Consider the following 15,324-nt stretch of genomic DNA (forward strand, 5'->3'; position numbering starts at 1 on the left):
TTCGATATATAACTTCAGGTGCGAGCCTTCTGCCCATTTTAGGCAATAAATAGTGGATTAAATGCGTTACATCGCACCTCTTACAAATTTTGGTGGGGTGCGATGCGGGCCGTTAGGAGCTTGGCGCGATTAAACGATCTTTTGTAAGGCGACTGCCAAGAGTTCTGCTAGTGGGGCAGGCAAAATCTCAGCTGCGCACTGTACAGCTTTTTAAAGATTTTCTTTACTTAATGCTGTGGTGCATTTTCTTGCCGAAAAAGCTGAATTGTTTGATGTACCACCTTTTTCCTGCCCCACGAGTCTGGTAATCACCTCTGCTTGGGCGACTAGTCCCGGCATTGCTCCTGTGACCACCGAATTTGTCATTGAAGTGCTTCTAATTTCTGCAGATTAGGAGTTTTAGCCTGCGACGGTCATATACATGCTGCTCTACCTTCTTACACAAGACCCTGAGGCGAAGGCAGGCTCCATCGAAGTGGAAGGAGTTTACTATAGCCTTACCGCCCAAAATTTGGATGCATCCGACGCGGAAGACGTGGAATTCACCTGTGTGTCTTATACATGGGGAAAAGGGAGGAAACCAAGTCCTTTCCATAAAAATTTCGAAGTTTCTGACCGTACGATACCGGCGCTGATTGCCGTTATGAGGCACTGTCCATCCTCTACGAGCATTTGGATAGACGCGTTCTCCGTGCCTATAGAGACACAGGAGAGGGCTCACACCCTAGAAAGCATGGGCTACATTTACTCCCGCGCCGAGCAAGTCTTTGTCGTCCTCTCGAGCGGAGCGCGCTCTGTCCTGGAACAGATGAGCACTTCCGACCGCATCCACCCTGACCATCTTGATGTTTTAGAGAAGGAGGAGTGGATTTCTAGAGCATGGACATACCAAGAGGCAGTTAACAGCAAGAAGCTTTACATTACCTGCGACGACTCTCACGGCATCATCGTCGATGGTAGTCACTTCTTAAACCGTTTGGGCTACACTCTATCTCGTCTCGGGGATACCGTTCCCGAAATTGACAAGAGGCAGCGGTACCCGCGCATAGATGCGTTCGAGGACCTCATTGCAGACTACATGATTGCTGGATACCAGGAACGGTCTGCTTTGCAAGTGATGTCGAACATGGACAGGCGCACCAAGAGCACCGAGGAGCGGCCTCAAGACCATTTCTATGCCATGATCGGCGCCATTAGTACAGATCGTGCCAGCTCTTCCGGGACTACGGATCCTTGTGAGGTGTTCATGTCATTGTGTGAGAGGAAGGGCGACTATTCGTTCATCTACTCGGCTGCGAAGCGGGACTCGGCACCCTCGAGACGTTGGCGTCCAAAGTCAGGAGATCTACCATCCATATTACCTTGGCACTGCTGGGGAGAAGGTCAGCCGGGTCATGAAGACTCAGGATCTTTTTATCTGGATCAGATGATGTTACTTGAAAAATCTCCAATAGACAAGCACGGGACGAAGTTTGTGGAAGAGTGGCTTGTCTCCAGCAAAATTCACGCTGATAGATCCCAAACACCACTCCACCAATCCGCTTATACTGCTCTTCAAACGATAGGCTTCCGCGGGAGCTCAGAGTGTCTACATACAATGAAGGGGTTCTTCTTCCCCTTCGAATCTGTCTTGCCCAACCAAGTTACCTCTATTTTGGTTACAACCAAAGTGCGCTGGTCACTTGGCGCACCAGGCCTTGTTCGCTATCATGACGGAAATATAGAATATTATACCCCAGGAGTCTTTTTCGGCTGCATTGACAACGCAGCTACTACCTCAGTTAGGGTATCTTGATAACGGAGCCAAAACGAAGTGCCGAGTATTAGGTCAACCTGAACCAGCATTATCCTTATACTTTGATATTGTGAGACAAATTTTAGCTCTCGGCCTTCTATCGCATCCTTAAGACTAGAAACTCCTAGTTTTAAAGAATGTGGAAGTTTTAAACCCCAATTGAACCGATTCCTTATGTATGTCTATTTCTGCAGACTTAGTGTAGAGAACTTCTCTTCGATAAGAAGAGAGTAGTTACATTTATAGAAGGGTGTTAAGAATGCAAACGGCATTTGGCAGAGCTCTTTGCCTGTAAGATTGGATACCCATGACACCTTGGGCGCTGATATTACGCGTCGGTTACCCAGACATTACTGCTTGAGAGGTGTTCAATTTTTTGACGTGAGTGAAGAGAGAAGTTAACGTTCAAACGCGCTTTCGCCACAGGATGGCATGTAAAGGTGGGGTGGATGCCAAGAGTTTCCAATGGCGGGCAAATGCTAGCTCTGAGCTCGATTTTGAAGCCATTCTGAACTCCTCTCCCGTACCAAATTGTAATATCACCTCTAGATCTTGGTGTTTTACCCCGTTGCCTTCCTTAATATGGCTCCAAATATGGGTGACTGGCAGTACGCCTTTATTTGAAACCCTTCTTATAGCTGGCACCAGTATGCGTGTATGCGCCCGCGTTTGGAACTTATATTGATAGGAGAAAGAGGCTTTATAACACCACGACTTTTGGTGAGGGAGAGGAGTTCAGAATAGCTTCAAAATCGAGCTCAGAGCTCCGAATTCGAGGTGGGCCGTGGCTCAAGCCCTAACCACATACTACACCCCTTCCTGCTAGCTCTGCATACTAATTTAGGCGAAATTAGATGCCACTGCTGCTGCGCGCACGGGGGGCGGGGGGGGGGCACCGAACCTCCCGGACCCTGTAGTCGTTACACTTCTACTTACCTCTTTCTTTCTTCTCTGACCCTATATACTTCTTTCTATTCCTTCTCTTTTAGCCTTCTCTACTTATCCCTTCTTACTACATTTATTATATTCTTTTATAGTATTATATTAACGCTAAGCTTTTCTATTTTTAGTATATAAATATACTGGAGCTCCAAGGAGCTCTTGGAGTAATATACTGCTGGATGGAGTGGATCCAAGGCCAGATCCACTCCACTCCAGTCCAAAAAGATCACCGTAGGCCTATAATATAGGCCTATGTAGAGCAGCAATCAATGAGCGATTGCCACTGAAAGCAAGCAAAAAGGACAAAGCCGATTTGCGGGAGATCACGTGTGGAGGACTCTGGATCCTTCCTCGCAATCGTTATCTCATGAATCAGACGCTCCGTAGCAGAATTTTAACCGAACTCAGTTAGATCAGCACGTGCTTGGTTACGGGGCGGGCACACTAGAAAATCACTTATATCTGCTCCCTATATTTAAAAATTCTAAACGGAGCGTCTGAGAGCTTATGGGCGTCGCTTTGGTGAGATTTAAATGTTTTAAAAATCAAATTTTATATATTTTTACAAGCGACGTCCTAACCACAAGACCTATTATATATTTTATTGATGTAATAGATTCTTTAGGTGATTATATCTATATATTTATAAATTATAACCCCCTACTAAGAATACTAGGGGGCGAGATATATCGTCGCAGAACGTAAGTCAGATGTTTAATTTGAATGTTTTTACGGATCTGTAGATTTTAACTAAAACCAACCAACTACCTATATCTAACTTCTTATAAAATAGAGCTATAATATTGCCGTAACGTAGAGGCGATAGAGAAAATAAAGAGCTTTTAGCTTATAGTATTTTAGAAATAATTAGATATAGAGAAGTATGTAAGGTATAGCAGTAAGGCAAAATTATAATAAAATTGCGATAAAATACTGACCATAAATGCGACCGACTGCCCATATCTAATATTTTATATAATATAGCTACAACGTTATTTTTTAATGCAATAGATAGAGAAGCTAAAGGGCTCTTACCTCGTAGTATTTTTATAATAACTAGACGTTGTAAAATAGTTGAGATACAGCAGTAAAAAAGGTGATTTTTACTGCATTTTAACGCTGCATTCTCACCAAAGCGACGCCCCTCGGGGGAGAATTTCGTTGGTTAATAAGGAGCAGTATGCCCGCCCGTGCGCGTAGTGCACGTACCAACGCTCCCCCGAGGGTCTGATTTATGAGATAACGCAATCGCAAACGAGTCCTATTATTGTGCTGAACCACGAGAGCACTTCATCCAGCTCACCGCGTGGTTGTCCGTTGTGGTCTTCTTTAACGTCATGTCAGCCCATGTAATTTGAGACAATTCGCTTTGGATGACGGCTGTAATCTATGCAGTCTTCTCAAATTTTCAGGGCAGAACTTAGCAGATTTTATGGACGGGGTCCCTCTGATTGCTTATAAGCTTCAGACAACTAATAATAGCAGCAGATACGTTTGGTTGAGAGTCTATATGAAGTAATCTGATGCCTTAAACTTCAGAGAATCCCCTGCTATTAACAAGATAGAACAATATATCGACAGATGGAAGGTTTAACACAAATTCTGTCTTCAGAGACTTTGTCAAGTAAAGCCGTACTTTTCTGCATCCTAGAACACCTGGAAATGGATACTCCAGTGCCCAAACAACAAAGCCGCCAGAGTATGTCGTGTCCTCCACCGACTTATATACATTGATTTCATTTCTACTATCCCCGCAATGAACCCCACCACTGCCTTGCTTGCTCTGTAAGTTGCGGAGATAACACCGGTCCAATCTGGATTTCAGCTGCCCCTGGAGTTCCCTCAATAATCTCCCCAACGGGTTCAGTTGCACCAGTCCACCGTCTCCAAAATCTTCCCCAGCAATAGCAGATCTGCGAAGCTGCCAATTCCTTAGCATATCTTCATCCAACGGTTACCTCAAGACCCGTCGACTAGCAGCAGTGACACTCTCGTTTGGCGGAGCCGATCTGCGGCCTCCAAGAAACTTCTTAAACCACGCGGAGGTCTTCCGCGCCATCCTGAAAGGATTGTCAAGGAAGATGTCAGCGGGGTCTTCACTCCAGCGGTCGTCAGGTATCGAGGCCGGATAAGAACGCTGGCGCGTAACGCGACGAGTAGGCGTAGGAGTCGATATGTCAGCAGGGTTGAAATCCCTTTTATCACTTTCTGGGGTTTCATAGATCTTCTTTAATCTGGTAGTGTTAGTTCTGGCGGTTCCCCGGCGGCGTACCAGCGTTCGGCGCTGGCCTTGCGAGGGTATATCAGGCACGCGTGGCTCTTGGAGTTCGTCCAGGAGACTTGGGCGTGATCTCTTGGAAGCTAAAGATTTTGAAGACTGTTTCTTCCGTGAGCCAGCAACGTGTGGCCTTCTAGAACGAGTTCCATTGGCATGCGAGCGACCAGGCGCTTCACTGTTGTTGCCTTGCCTACTAACTAGGCTGGAAGTTGATGGCGACCCTGCGTAATTCAAAGCGACTCGTGAGACACGCGAATGCTGCGAGGGATATACTCTTCGTTTGCGACGGGTATTAGGCTTCTTGGATAGTGCTGTACCCCTATCCATGGTACTCAAGGACATGTCTGTCTGTAGTGATATTAATATCCGCTTCTCGGAAGGGCTCATAGGAGATTGTGGCGCTGATGTTTGGCCCGCCACACCAATCATTGGGGTATCTAACGGATTGAATGAACGTTGCTTCTCGTCGCTAAATTGGGTCAGAGGCTGCGTGATTCTTTTCTTTCGCTCAAGGTGTTCGACCGCATGACCATCCGCCTGGGTTCTAGCTCCGTTCTTTTCCTTGTGTCGAAGGCCTTTCTTTTGCTCCCGTGCATTTCGAATAGTTGCCGTACGGCTAACGAGAGCGTCGACTTCGGCTTCAGTCAGCGCATCGTGTACTATGATAAATCTCTGATCTTTGCTCTCCGTAAAGTGTTGGCTTGCTTCCTCTAAGGCTGCTGGGTTTACCAAATCCCTGTTGATAGAGGTGAACCCTCTATGAAACAGTACTTCAGCTTCGGGAGTTGTGCGGCATGAGATTCTGTGATTGGTCTTCTCCTGGATTAGCATGGTAGCCTTGCTACCACGACCGAAGCCTATCGTTGCACGGCCACGTCTGTCCTCCATCAAGGAGGAGAAGCAGAAATCACAGTCGTCATCAATGCATGACGCAAATTTCATCTTCTTCAGCACTTTTAAGGGATTAGGCGCACTAGGCAGATTTCCGGCTGATCATGACGCAAATTTCATCTTCTTCAGCACTTTTAAGGGATTAGGCGCACTAGGCAGATTTCCGGCTGATGATGGCTCATAGGTCCTCCCCTGCGCAACTCCCGAGTTTTCTGGGCTGAGTTGGAATGTCCTTGCCTTGATATCTGAAGAAGTTTGGCGCTGCTCTACTCCCCTAGTAAAAAATGTCAGTAAAAACAGTCTTTAAGGGATATGACAAGGAAAGGACTAACCTTGGTTGACTAGTGTTGAGGTTATTTCGTGCTTGATTTTGCAGTACAGCCGTCATCCACTCTTCTTCGAACTTAACACACCATTCGCACATAGCAGAAACCACCTCCTCTTGCCTGCTCGATCCAAATATTGCTTTGAGAAACGCAGCTTCATTATTTGGATCTTTGCGGGGTAAGCGAGTGTCGTCGTGGAGATCCTTAGGTTCTTGATCTGATAGGAAACTTTCAAGTTCGGTGAGTAAACGTTGGAAACGTCGACGAATCCTGCGTGCACAACGCCCAAACTCTACCAGAGCTCCTCGGCGTTCCAAAGCGAGTTGGTCTAAGGAGCAAGTACCTGCCACGGCGAAGAAGCACGAAAATTTTACAATTGTAACCCATAGCTCTTTAGCAAGGCGTTGTTCACTCGCACCAGGTTCAAAATGTCGAAGACTTGCGTCATGAATCCATTTGCCAAGGGTATCGGGGGAACAGTTACGCCCAAGGAAGGCAAAAGGTTTCTCGCCGATTTCAAGAGAGTGTTTCCACTCATAGATTCGTGACCTCGATGGTGGGTTTGTTAATCTGGGAGACGTCGTTCTTTCCTCTGTCTCAGTGATATATCTCCGTATCCTTCTTAATCGGGTATCTAATCTGTGACTCCAACCTCTAGTAATTTCTTTGGACTCGGTTACAACGGCCAGTGCTGGCCCTCGCTGTTCTGATCGAGAAATATGAGCAGTGAGATTGCCCGTCGATCTGATGCTATTATATTGAGTATTGTTGGTTAGAATTGCTAATTGGGGGCCCGGAGCTGGCTCTTCGATCGATGTGATATGTTTAGATTGACTAGCTTCAACCGGATGATCGAAAGGCTTGTTCATACTCGACCCGCTGCCTCCATTAGAATAATCGGCTGTTCGTAGCTCTGGGACGGCTATAGGCTGAGAGCCTGCTCCTTGGTGATTTGGATCTTCCTGCTCTGCTCGCGGTCCCGCTGTTGCCAGCATCCCACCATCATCTGTCTCATTCTCACTTGCAGAAGTATCTTCAAAGTTTCTTCGGATGGCTTTTGGGGGTAACGAGCGACCAAGATTCAACTGTGTCCACTTTTTAGTGACTGGGATCATTCTCTCATTTGGCTCGCAACCCTGTAGGACTAGTTTCTTTGTGGCCAGGGCTCTTTGTTTACTGCTCGAAGGTGACAGTGGTTTTTGGAGCGGGTCCACATTTTCATCACCTTCAGACAAGCCGCAATCCATCCAGTCATCTAAATTTCCAGTGTGTGCCGACAGAGTTGGAGAATCTCTAGACACGCACACAGCAGGGCTGCTTCCCCCTTTTCTGGAAGTTGTACTAGTTGGGGTGTCTTGTAGAAGCTTTGATGCTTGTCGGTTGCGATGAGGATTCTGGGTTTTTGTGGCTAATGAAGTGGTGGTACACGTAATGGTGGGCGGAGGGGTTTCGAATAATTCCTGGCGCATGGCAGGTCTGTTGCTATCTCTGGTTCGGGCCATTTGCACGTTGACATCTTGAATTGTATGAAAAATACGTTGAGCGCGGGAACGGGTGACCTTTGCGTTTTGTTCATCCGCTTTTCTTTGAGCAACTCCACTGCTTCGGTCTCTAGGAGGGGTAACCGTCTCGCCTATGTTCTCGGTAATAGAGCTCTGGCAGATGCTGGAGAGATCAGAAACCTCTTCAGCGCAGCAGTGGCCGTAGTAGATAAGATCCCTATCGTGATCGTGGTATTCGTGGATCTGACCAAGCAGTCCGAGTGCAGTGACGCGCTGCAAGGGACCTTCTTCCAACATCTGCCGGATCCATTTGATAGGTTGGTTATCCGTCAAGGAAGCTTTCTCTAACCTGAGGAGCCAAGATAGATATGCCACGGGGTTCGTCCGTGGATTGAGGTTTCCGGACCCATTAGCCTTGAAGAATGAAATACGACTTTCTGAATCTTCACCCTTGAGCACAGTCTTCGCATTAATCAGTATCGGATATGTGATCTATTAAGACGCCAACTTACTAGCATATCAAGGTACACGCAACCCAGAGACCAGATGTCAGCTGCCTCATTACGTGCCTCCCACTCCGCTACCTCAGGTGCCGCGTATGCCGGAGTATAGGGACCAGTCATACCCGTAGTAGTTGCACGACCACCTTCACCCCAATCTCGAGCAGTTCCAAAGTCGGTGATGAACACCTCGCCGTTCTTGAGTAAGATATTTGCGGGTTTAATATCCTTGTGACGGCAACTCTGGCTGTGAAGATATTGCACAGCAGAACATAAGCAGCCGAAAGCTTGTCGGAGGATAAAAGACTCTCGAAAAGGCTTGCGCTCTAAGAAATTTTTGAGATCGCAATCAGCCACTGGCGTTAGAAGCAGACCGATTGATTCCGGATCCGTATATGACCTAAGTTGAGTCAGCCACGAGATTACAGCGACAACTAGTGAAGCAGATTACCCAACAAACTTGACTAGGTGATGATAAGAGAGCTTCTTCAGAGTCCCTAGTTCGTTCTCAAATCCTTTGGTGGCATCACAACCTCGTGGCAGTGTTCTTCGCCGTATCCGTTTACGCTGCAGACTTTAAGTAAGACTTCGGAGTGTGCCTGATGTCGGAATTCAAATTACTCACAGCGTACTCCTTTAATGATAATTTACTTATCACATGATCCACAGTACCGGTACTACCGCTGCCCAACTGCTTTACGATTATGAAGCAGCTTTCTGAAACCGTTTGGGACGCTGTCATTGGAGTTAGCTAGATGCTGATTGGTTTGCCTAATGCATTTTCGCCGTACTGAAGTGCTTATGATAGCCATTCTCGATATCCGTAGCTTTCGTCAAGACAAGCAATTGGCTTTTCATGAATCGGTCCCGAGAGGATTGATCGACCAATGGAGCAGGAAGGCGAGCCTCAGGGTAAGGAAACTGGATATCCAGAAGACCCTCGTTAACAAAAGCATCCATCGCGTCTAGCCGACCGATCATTAAAAGAACGGTGTATGTCCGCGGTCGAATGCTCCATTTTGGTTTCCCGAATAACTCCAAGAGCGTACGGATCTGGTCGAATAATGAATCGTTAAACGGGGTCGGCTGAGGCTGCTGGTCTTTTGACGAAGGAATAAGTAGACCAATTGCTCGCTCGAATTCCTCCTGTGACAGCTTAGATATTGGTGTCATCGTGAATGATGTTGATAATCCAGATTGGATCTTCTCGATGTCTCGCAATCCATTGATCTACCAGATCGCTGGGAATGACGGCTGAGGCATTAGATCTCCTAGGGAGGGGAAAATAGTCTCTAACGATCCTTCTTGGGGTTGGCTATCGTGAAGAAAGAGCATTCAATTGCTTTGCTAAGGGTGACGCAAGCAGGGGGAGGGGACCGGGTTGAACTGTTGGGAGGCGGTGCTGCCTGGTTTTCTTGTTGCCTCGTTGCCTACATTCGGCGCTTGCTGTTTGCGAAACAAGTCAACAGGTCTAGTCTGAAGAGAGACCTAGCAGGGCGCAACGTCTGCATCATGGCCAACAGTTGCGATTGGGAGAGGAACGCCGAGATATCGAATCAGGCCCCCGCCTTTGGAGGGCCATGCGGATGCACAGCCTTCGCCAAGCCTGTTTGCACGCGTTCAAGCCTGAACCACTCGGATTTTGTAGCGATTGGATGCTCTGATTTTCGCCGGTGGCTAGGTCTCATACGTAAGTCTTCATGTATGGTGGAGAAATCTTTACTTGCAGGGAACCTCAAAATGAAAGGGTCTTAATATCGATCCCGTGATTGCTTAGTCACAATCTCTTCACCTCTTCGGGAGTTTATATTTTATCAAAACCAAAGGTCCAGCCCAAACAACGGGATGAGGGTCGAGAAATAAAATCCAAGTGAGAGCCTGGTGATTTCAAAGGTAGCTTTAAAGACCCATCTAGCTGGGTTTAGATAGACGCTTTATACCCCTAACGAGAGTTGGACCGTGCGCGGACATTGATCCTACCTAATTGATTCTGTTGGCTGGCTCTTATCGATAACCATAGGACATCTGAATCGAGCTTACTAACCATCATTTCAGACCAGCAATAATTAGGCTGATTGGACGAACAATACAAGACCAGATCACAAGCCACCCACTGCATCAATTGATCCTCAAGCCACGCCAACATCTCAGCGCACACCTCAACTTAGTAGAACAGAAGAAAATCCACAGAACAATAGAATAACGCGTTCAAAATGGTATTTTTTAGAGTTTAAACATATAAAATAAACTAAGTATAAAGGTATTAATATAAAGTATAATTTAATATCTTTTAAATTTAAATTTATAACTCTAGCCTATGGTCCCCCATCATACTTTTCGCTTATATGCCTGTGCATTTCGTTCATTTTACCCTCTCCCAATCTAAGACCAAAAATCCACCCGCCGCCCCTTTTATGCTATAGCAGAGCATTCTTTATATAAGCGCGCATCTGATCTGGTATCATCTCATCTCATCTCACCCCATCTCATCTGCCACCGCCGTCCTAAACCCAGAGAAAGAGACGTAAAAGAGGGGAAAAAAAGGAAACCCCAAACCACCCACAAGCTTTATCGCTCATGCCACACACCGCATAACAAATCCTTCATATCATCCCATGACCATGCGAATCCAACAAGATCTACCTCTTATTCCCTTTCTGGAAACCCCAAAACACCACCCCCCTTATCCAACCCCACCCTACCTCTTCCCCTTCTTCCCAACATCCTCCCCCCATCTCAACCGCCCACCCCCTCCGGTCCCCGTGGCAGTATTACTCCGACTCCCAATCTCCGGCAACTCCGCAAACCGAATCCCAGGCTGTCGCGGCCTCTCCACCTCCGCCCCCCCCCTCCCATGCGGCCTCCGCCCCGTCGCCAACGGATCCCCAGCCTCCTCATCCTCCGACGACTCGCTATCGCCCCCCTCATCGCGCGCAATGCCCAGCGCGCCCAGGCGTCTCCGCCGCTCCGCCGCCGTCTCGCCCTCATCCATATGCGAGCGCGAGTGTGGCTGCGTAGTGCCAAGCGGCGACGGCGCGCTGGGGCCGGCAAGAATACCCAAAGCCGCGATCCTGCGTCTCCGCTCCGCGGCGCTCTCGTCCGACGCGTCCTGCAGCGGGGGCGGGGGCGTCTCGGCGCCCGAGTCGCCAGGCGCGACGTCCGCGCGCGGGAAAGGATGCGTAGCCTCGCGGCGGCGGCGCTGGGCGGCTGTCTCGGGGCGCGCGGCGCGGTCGAGGGAGTAGGACGCCAGCGCCGCTGGGACTGAATGGAACGGGACGTCCTGGTCCTGCGAATTGACAAGCGTGAGACCCTCTGACCCGGTCCTGCGGCCCGCGCCGGGGCTCTCGACGTGCTGCAGCTGTGCCTCGTCGCGCTCGACGACAGGGGGGATGTTGGCCGCGGAGGCGGCGCGCTTGCGGGCGGCGTGCTCTTTGGCGTCGCGCCGTGCTTCGTGCTTGACGGCCTCGGGGGCGTTTGAGGACTCGACGAGCTGCGCGCGCGACTTGGGGTCCATATTCTGAATCTGCTGGATGAATTCATTCTTGGACATGCGGCGGCCGCCGGCGGTGACGGTGAAGCGGATGTGTTCGTCGTCCGAGTTATCGTCCTCCTTGCTCTTCTTCTTGCGCTCACGCTCTCCGGCCGTCTCATGCGTGGTGTCGGATGGGCCGGCGGCACCGTCGCCGGCATCGTGCTGGTGATGTGGGTGCACGCCGAGGTAGGTGCCCATGTTGCGGAGGCGCTGCATTGTGCGACCGCCGCCGTCGGTGAAGGACGTCATGCGGTCCAAGGCGGGACGTTTGGCGGGCGCGGGGATGTCGTATTTCTTCAGGACCTCTCCATCCTCGTCCTCGACAATAATCGTATTACCGAATTGGTATGCCAACGCCGGGCCACGTTTTGGTGCCGGTTTATGTGCTTTGGGCGGTTGGGCCGGTTCCTCCGAGCCTATTTGGCGACGGCCCCCGAAGCTTCCCACGCGCTTCCGCACGTCTCTCCAGGATTTACCAGGATGCTCAGCGCCTTCTTTGATTGCTTCCATGGCTTTTCCTGGTGCTTCTTCAACTGCGCCGCCGTGCTCGGTCTGGGCGACGCCATGTTCGACGTCTTTCTCACGCATGAGGCGACGGCCAGCTTCCTGATCACGCCTCGCCCTCACCGAGCCTGTCTCGCCTTGGCTATCTCTGACTCCCAGCACATTCCCTTCTTCATCTTCAATAACGGTCTTGTCGCCCTCCTGGTAAAACTCCTCTTCAGGCTCCCCTCGTCCTTGCTTTTCCTTTGCAAGAGAGCTTTCCGGTGATTCAGGATTCTCATCGCTATTCAATACCAAGGTATCCGAGTCCCGCTGTGGCGGCGAAGGAACATCTGCGTGATCGCGATTGAGGCGTTCCGGTGCGATTGCCGATTGGGAGACCGGCCCACCAGGTCCGAGCCCTTGGTCCCACTTCCTCCGACGCGCGGATGGTCGCACAGAACTTGCCATGCTCGAACTGTCCTCCTCTTTCTGGCGACGCAAGAACTGACCAGGAATACCAATTGGCCCCAGGAGGCCTGATCCAGGCGGAAAATCCGATTTCTCGTCGACAGAGGACTCGGAAGGTCGACGTAGGGACATTGAGGATTTGGAGCGTGATTGGATGCGTGGGAGACGGTCCATCCAGCTTGGTCCGTCTTCGCTCGCTTGGGTATAGGAGAGCGTGAGTGTTAGGGTGTTAATGTGTTTTCCTAAAGTGAAGACTGCGATAGAACTGCCGTGTACAGTGATACTACAAATAACCAGGAAAGTCGTGATGGGCCATATTAATTCAATGATGTTGCTATGCGGGAATCCGGGTTCCGGCAGAACGGCGAGTGGAGTTGTCGATTCGGTTTCAAGTTCTGCCCTAGCCAAAATGGCAACAAAGATGCCGCCGACACCAATTGGGCCAAAGTGACCAGCAAAAAGAGCTTCACGCCAAGTCTTGATATCTGGTATGATAGGTTTGAGGGCCATCATGATTGGTATGCGGCGGAAGAATAGCACCAGAAGGCTGACAACGACGAGTCGCCAAGGCGTGGTACCGATGACATCTGAGTTGAACTGCCCCCAGGGGATGATGGTGCCAAAATAAACGAAAAAAGCTAAATTGATAAGCAAATCGATAACGTTAGAGACGTGGGACTCTTCAGTCTTGTCAAGAAACCATCCGTCGTTGGAAAAACCAACACCGCAGGAGAAGCCGACCAATAGATCATCAGTTCCGAGCATGCTGCCTGAACCGGCGCAGAACAGTGCCAGCACGAAGTAGAACACGAGGAAGCTCTCTCGGTCAATCAGGTCTTTTTCGTGTGCGTAGCGGATGGCTCGGCGTGCCATGTAACCAATTACGACACCATAAAAGGCACCGAAAATGCATTCATACAAGATGGTGTAGCAAAACCAGTGTAGAGAAACTTTACCAGTATCCGGACGGTAACGGATGAGGTAGATGGCAAGGTAAATGAAAGGAAAGGCCATGCCGTCATTGCATCCAGATTCAGCAGAGAGAAGATCTCGCAAGTGTCTAGGTACACGTTTGGCGAACTTGCCCTTGCCAACGACGGAAGAAGCCAGAACAGGGTCGGTAGCTGTTACGCATGCTGCAATGCAAAGACTGTCCAGCCAGTCCAAATGCGACTTGAACATCCACCATATGAAAAGACTGGTGATGAGCCAGCCAAATGTCATCACCGGTATCAGAAGCAGTGTGACCGACTTCCAGTGCTTTTCCATGTACGCCCTCGGCAACTCGACACCAACGGCGAAACACTGCACGACCAGAACAATGCGCGAAAACTCCAGTGTAATCAGGTCTGTATTGCCCCAGGTCATTGGGTTGATCAGGCCCGCCGCGTGCGGGCCGAAAATAATGCCACATAGTGTCGCTACAGTGGCTTCACCAATGTACAGTTTTTCCTTTATGACAGAAGAACATAACATGAACAGGCTGGTGAAGCCGCCGAGGATGATGTACACCAAGTGCGGCTTGGTGACGGCAAGGTGTTCCCACGCCATAGCACCGTGGTTTTCTGTCGTAGAGGTGGCACAAAAGCGGAAAAGAGACGGGCTTGGGGAGGTAAAGAGCGTAGTTCAGTGGTAGAGAGAGTCCTTAGGTAGGAAGCAGTAGAAGTTCGGGATCTTGAGTCCCAAAATGCGCGCCGCTCGACAGAAATGCGATATTCTCAGTTCGCAGCATGTAGGTCTAGGTTGCGCCCAGTCGTCGCTCCCAAATGCCCCGGCGGGCTGTTGTGGGGTAGAGGTAGAGCTCGGAATGGTAGTGGCGAATGGTGTAGACAAGGTTGGAGATGATTCGGAGAGTGTTCTGCAAACGAAGAGTTAGCAATGGTTTGCAAGAGTCGCAATGGGTGTCAACGCACGGTCACAGCTTACTACGGGCGATTAATGCGTCCCGCTGGATCACCGGGAGAAGCTTGAGAGCGATAAGCTCACGGACGAAGTATTTTCGGGTACAGGTCAGGGAGCTGGGAAGTATTGAGAGACACAACAAAAGGCAAAGCAAAGTCAAGGGCAACGCACTAATTCTTCGACCAATTGGGCAGCGAATCAGCTACCGATACATGCAGGTAGGGAGTGGTATGGCGTCAGTACGCGCAGTTCTACTTGGGGGGAAGCCGGAGGTCGCGGGGATTGACTTCTGGTTATATAGTGTAAAGTTTTTCGGAAACTCGCGTAGAGTTGGAGGGCTTGGCCGCCCTTGGCTTGCGTGATTCGCCATGAGTATTCGCCGAGCCACTACCATCCGAGCATCGGCTGCTCTACGCAGAAATCGATCGTTGAACTCGCTTGAACTCGTCTTGGCCCTGCCAGTTCGTGATCCGAGCAACTTCAGCCCTGGATGATCCCTCGCGTCGCGTTTTAGCCTGAATCAGGACCCGAGAATGTCTTATCTTGGGCGCTCGCCAGCTTTTCCAGACCTTCGGGCTTCCCGCAAAGGCAAGCCCGGCAGCCCACCAGCCCTTCGCGCCTCCGGCTGGCCTTCCGCTTAGCCACATGCAAGCATCTGCCTCCACTCCAAGAGACGCGACGAACAAAACAGTCCGCGAGGCG

The 15,324-nt window shown here is 49.8% G+C and overlaps 4 protein-coding genes across 4 annotated transcripts; 1 reads left to right on the forward strand and 3 right to left on the reverse strand.

Annotated features, from left to right (window-relative positions):
- Window positions 1-215: 215 nt before the first annotated feature.
- K441DRAFT_662064 (uncharacterized protein) lies at window positions 216-2,240 on the forward strand. Its single transcript, XM_067648984.1, has one exon. The coding sequence runs from the start codon at window positions 422-424 to the stop codon at window positions 1,793-1,795; it is 1,374 nt and encodes a 457-aa protein (XP_067502754.1). The 5' UTR covers window positions 216-421; the 3' UTR covers window positions 1,796-2,240.
- Window positions 2,241-4,473: 2,233 nt separating this feature from the next.
- K441DRAFT_150424 (uncharacterized protein) lies at window positions 4,474-6,184 on the reverse strand. Its single transcript, XM_067640186.1, has one exon. It carries the CDS (start codon window positions 5,955-5,957, stop codon window positions 4,692-4,694), a length of 1,266 nt encoding a protein of 421 aa, XP_067502755.1. The 5' UTR covers window positions 5,958-6,184; the 3' UTR covers window positions 4,474-4,691.
- A 2,023-nt stretch (window positions 6,185-8,207) lies between these two features.
- K441DRAFT_566708 (kinase-like protein) lies at window positions 8,208-9,407 on the reverse strand (the record flags this gene model as incomplete). Its single annotated transcript, XM_067643758.1, has 4 exons — window positions 8,208-8,634; window positions 8,686-8,801; window positions 8,860-8,969; window positions 9,026-9,407. The coding sequence occupies 4 exons, from the start codon at window positions 9,405-9,407 to the stop codon at window positions 8,208-8,210; spliced, it is 1,035 nt and encodes a 344-aa protein (XP_067502756.1).
- Window positions 9,408-11,019: 1,612 nt separating this feature from the next.
- K441DRAFT_456642 (uncharacterized protein) lies at window positions 11,020-14,271 on the reverse strand (the record flags this gene model as incomplete). The annotated part of the gene is made up of 2 exons (XM_067641743.1): window positions 11,020-11,272; window positions 11,339-14,271. Coding segments are annotated over 2 exons (3,186 nt in total), but the record flags the coding sequence as incomplete, so codon positions are not given.
- Window positions 14,272-15,324: the final 1,053 nt, after the last annotated feature.

The sequence above is a fragment of the Cenococcum geophilum genome (assembly GCF_001692895.1).
Source record: "Cenococcum geophilum 1.58 unplaced genomic scaffold K441scaffold_28, whole genome shotgun sequence".
NCBI lineage: Eukaryota > Fungi > Ascomycota > Dothideomycetes > Gloniales > Gloniaceae > Cenococcum > Cenococcum geophilum.

Bases quoted from the DNA above. Each gene is read 5' to 3' on its own strand.
- K441DRAFT_662064 (XM_067648984.1), top strand. From the start codon at position 422: ATGCTGCTCTACCTTCTTACACAAGACCCTGAGGCGAAGGCAGGCTCC.
- K441DRAFT_150424 (XM_067640186.1), bottom strand. From the start codon at position 5,957: ATGAAATTTGCGTCATGCATTGATGACGACTGTGATTTCTGCTTCTCC.